At 36.6% G+C, this 3,617-nt stretch overlaps 1 protein-coding gene across 1 annotated transcript; it reads right to left on the bottom strand.

The window, feature by feature from the left end:
* LOC107631826 (CRM-domain containing factor CFM3B, chloroplastic) lies at positions 1–3,348 on the bottom strand. The gene is made up of 8 exons (XM_021117457.1): positions 3,137–3,348; positions 2,599–2,659; positions 2,438–2,512; positions 2,298–2,341; positions 1,589–2,042; positions 933–1,334; positions 557–697; positions 1–351 (listed from the first exon to the last, which is right to left on the bottom strand). Exons 1-8 carry the CDS (start codon positions 3,346–3,348, stop codon positions 271–273), a joined length of 1,470 nt encoding a protein of 489 aa, XP_020973116.1. The 3' UTR covers positions 1–270.

A 3,617-nucleotide genomic window follows, 5' to 3' on the forward strand; every position in this document is an offset into this window, starting at 1 on the left:
ATAATTGCATGTTTGATATATAGCAACTTGACAATTCTAGGCCTCGAGACTACAAATAAATATTCAAATGTGAGATCTTATACTCCCTTAAGCGCAAACAATATAACATTGTCCGAAGCTCGGGTATACGTTAAAAGTCCACCATTGGTAGATTCATGCTTCTACAATTTCTGACCAAATAACCACAAATTAAATTGGGTGGGAAAAAAAGTAGTTGATGCAATATGGTGTTTGAACATTAAAGCTTAGTCATTATCCATTTATTCCCGTTCATTGTTCTTTCCACTTACATTTTTCCTTTAAAACAGTGTGTAATCCTCCAGTTTTATTTGTCCTGGTAGATGATGGTGCCTGCCACAATTTGGAAAGAATAGTTATTACAAAATTTATTATTTATCATAAAAGTTAGGAATAACTACTATTTTGGTCTCTAAGATTTGGGGTCAAAATCGAAATCATCCCCAAAATAGTATTTATCCCTAAAAGTTATGAATTCTAATGAATTTTTTTATTTGGAGATAAATTTCCACAATTGGCTATAAGATAATGGACCAACCTTAATATCTTTAGGTGTATCATCTTTCCCTTTTCTAAATTTTGCAAGGTGCTGGTGATACTCTTCAAGCTCATTCTCCAACTTTTCAATGAACTGGCTTGTATGTTCAAGTGACTGCTCGTATCTATATTTCTCCAAGGCCTATAAATTTTACGTATACAAAATAAGTTAAAAACCATAAGCATTATGCAGAAAAAATAGAATCCACTACTTTTCGCAACAAAATATATTTCAACTTAAAACAATTGTCAACTACAAAGGAAGGATGCTACCCTTCTGAATGACAGAAATACACATAATCCAATGTTAAATATTATATATCATATTTATCAAGAACTACATTTGGTAAATGCATAACTAACACAGCTGAAATTACCTTTGCTTTTGATAATGTATCTGGAGGTGACATTACTTTTGGCTGTTCGTAATTCTTACCACGGAAGAAAATGATAGTATTATTAGGCTTGATGTCAATCACAATGCCTTTGCTCAGTCGAGCAAGCTCTTCAGCATATTCGTGAACCTGCCCAGGTTTGCAAGGTTTGCATATAACCTTTACTGTCTCATGATTCTTCCAATGAAGATGCATGTTAAGAACTACCCCACCAAACACTCCTCGTCTCCCAACCATAACAAAATGCTTCTTTTTCTCACCTGTTCGCTTCAGGTAATGCCTCTCTTCCTCAGTTAAAATTTCAGGATCAAATGTTTCTGCAGGGATTTTCAGCACATGATATTTCCTTAGCTTCTCAATCAACCATGTTTCTTTTCGCTTGGCCTGCAGGTTTATAAGTTAGAGAGGAAAATCAAACCTCACAGAAGCACTTAATTCAATTACAAGTGGATGTAGCTATGTTCTGATATCCAATTCCCAGATGGCAAAAAGCACTAGCATCACCTTTCAATCACAGATTATTAGAATTCACCCTAAGGATTATTAAAAATATGTAAAAAGTAAATTATCATTACTGAAAAATCAAGCAAATGAAACAGGGTACAAAAATTTACATTACAGAAATAAGTCAAGCCAACCTTTTCAAGCTTATATCTAATTCGAACCTCTGGATTTGGGGAATTCATCTTCTTTTTAGCCTTCAAGCGGTAGAATCTGAGCTCATTCAATTTAGCTTTTCTAGACATTTTCTTCTTTGGGCTCTTTTTTATGGAACTAATATCATCAGGTGACCCAAGAGAGAACCTCACAACATCATAATCAGTCTTCACCTGAACTGATTCATTACTTAGATATCTGGCAGGTTTTGAGTTTCTCAAAATATCAGGGATTCCAAATATATTTGATCTCTGCCAAAGATATCCCGATTGAGAAGGTAGATATGGAACCCTTGAAAGATGCCATGCTGTGTTGCAAGTTTGTGGATGTATGCACGTATGAAGAGTAGAAAACTGGAAACACCAACTTGCTGTAGGATATGATGCAATGGTCGGAAAATCCTCAACTAGACAGTATAACGTGAATAAGCTATCTCTGCATTTGTGAGAATAAGTAATCAGAAGCTAGGGCCTATGAGCTCTATAAAATTATTAGGAACTACAACAAATACATTCACAACAATGAATCAACTGCATACTGATGCTAGCTTGAAGAGTACTTAGGGGTCCCGATTCTAGTTGAGGAGAATGGAGAAAAAACAGTTATATAAGATCTTATGTTATATATAATGGCATGAAAGTAAGTCATATTGTAAAAAATATATGTTGTTGTGTTAACTAAAATTCTAACCCCCTTCCCTCTCTTTTTTCTCTCTTTCTCTTCTTGCTCTTGCCCTATAGGTAAAGAAAGCAAGTAGTAGGGATCAGAAGAAAAGAAAAAATCACAAGAAATAAATATGTAACTAAAAAAGGCATAAGATAGAAGTTAACCTCTTGAATGTACTTGAAAACCCATGCCTTGCAGCTCTGAATAAGGCCACAGAAAACATATAAGATCAAATCCAACTGAAAAATAACAAATGGAAAACTGATAAGGAAATAACGGATAGAAGGATAAAGAATTGAATTAACTAAAAAGTAGAGAAAAAGACCTGAAGGCTCTGGGATAGGCCTACTGAATGTGGGAGGAAAAAGAACTCAGGTGACGACGATTACTGACTCTTCAATGCTGAATCCTGATTCATCCAGTTATGGATTCCGATTATGCATATCTGTCGATTTAGATCAGACATTAAATAAATAAGTGATATAAGCAATCAAAAGGCAATTCATGATTACCAGTTTTCATATAACTAAGACAAACTGCATACATATATTAGTTTAAGAGAAGAAAAGTAAAGTTCAGAGGATATTACAAGCTATACAAGTTAGACTTGCCATGAGTGCCTACATTCATTAATGTGCAATGAGAATAGAATTAGCCAGTTAGGTAGTTCTTTGAAAAATAAATATGAGTCTGTTACCAACTTGACAAATTGACAAATTATTAACAAATTAACATGACAACAGCAAGAAGTGAACAACACAGCAACCAGCGGAAAGAAAAACTAGGCAGCAATAACAACATAGCAAAAAAATTTAATAAACCCAACAAGAAACAACTAACACAGCAGCAATTAACAAATTAACAACACAGCAACCAGCAGCAAGAAGTGAACAACACAGCAACCAGCAGCAACAACACAGCAGCAAGAAGTGAAAAACACTGCCAACACAGCAACCAGCAGCAAGAAGTGAACAACACAGCAAGGATCTAAGAGTAGAGAACTACACCTACCAGAACTGAGGCACTGACGGAGACAGATGAAAGGCAAACACAGCAGCGGCTGGGCGGCGACCATAGCCACGGCTGGAAGGTGACTGGAAGGAACGAACGGAAGGAGAGGATGCTGTGAAGGCAATGGCGATGAGGAGAAGATAGGAAGGCGACAGCGGCGGGAGAGGTTGGCGGATTCTAAGAGAGGGAGAAGGAAACTCGTGGCTTCAGGAAGAGGAAGAAGGAAACAGCAAAATGCACGGTTGTTGGGACTTTTGAGAAGAGGAATTGAAGGTGCATGCTGGAAGAGAGAAGTGAGAACGGTGGCTGGCTGGGAGAAGTGGGGGACGGTGT

The sequence above is a fragment of the Arachis ipaensis genome, chromosome B03 (genome assembly GCF_000816755.2).
Source record: "Arachis ipaensis cultivar K30076 chromosome B03, Araip1.1, whole genome shotgun sequence".
Classification (NCBI taxonomy): Eukaryota; Viridiplantae; Streptophyta; class Magnoliopsida; order Fabales; family Fabaceae; genus Arachis; species Arachis ipaensis.

Bases quoted from the DNA above. Each gene is read 5' to 3' on its own strand.
- LOC107631826 (XM_021117457.1), bottom strand. From the start codon at position 3,348: ATGGTCGCCGCCCAGCCGCTGCTGTGTTTGCCTTTCATCTGTCTCCGT. The intron at 2,513-2,598 runs GTCTTTTTCTCT...GTTATTTTTCAG, and splicing joins GCCTATCCCAGAGCCTTCAG to TTGGATTTGATCTTATATGT. The intron at 1,335-1,588 runs GTTGGCTTGACT...ATAAACCTGCAG, and splicing joins TTAGATATAAGCTTGAAAAG to GCCAAGCGAAAAGAAACATG.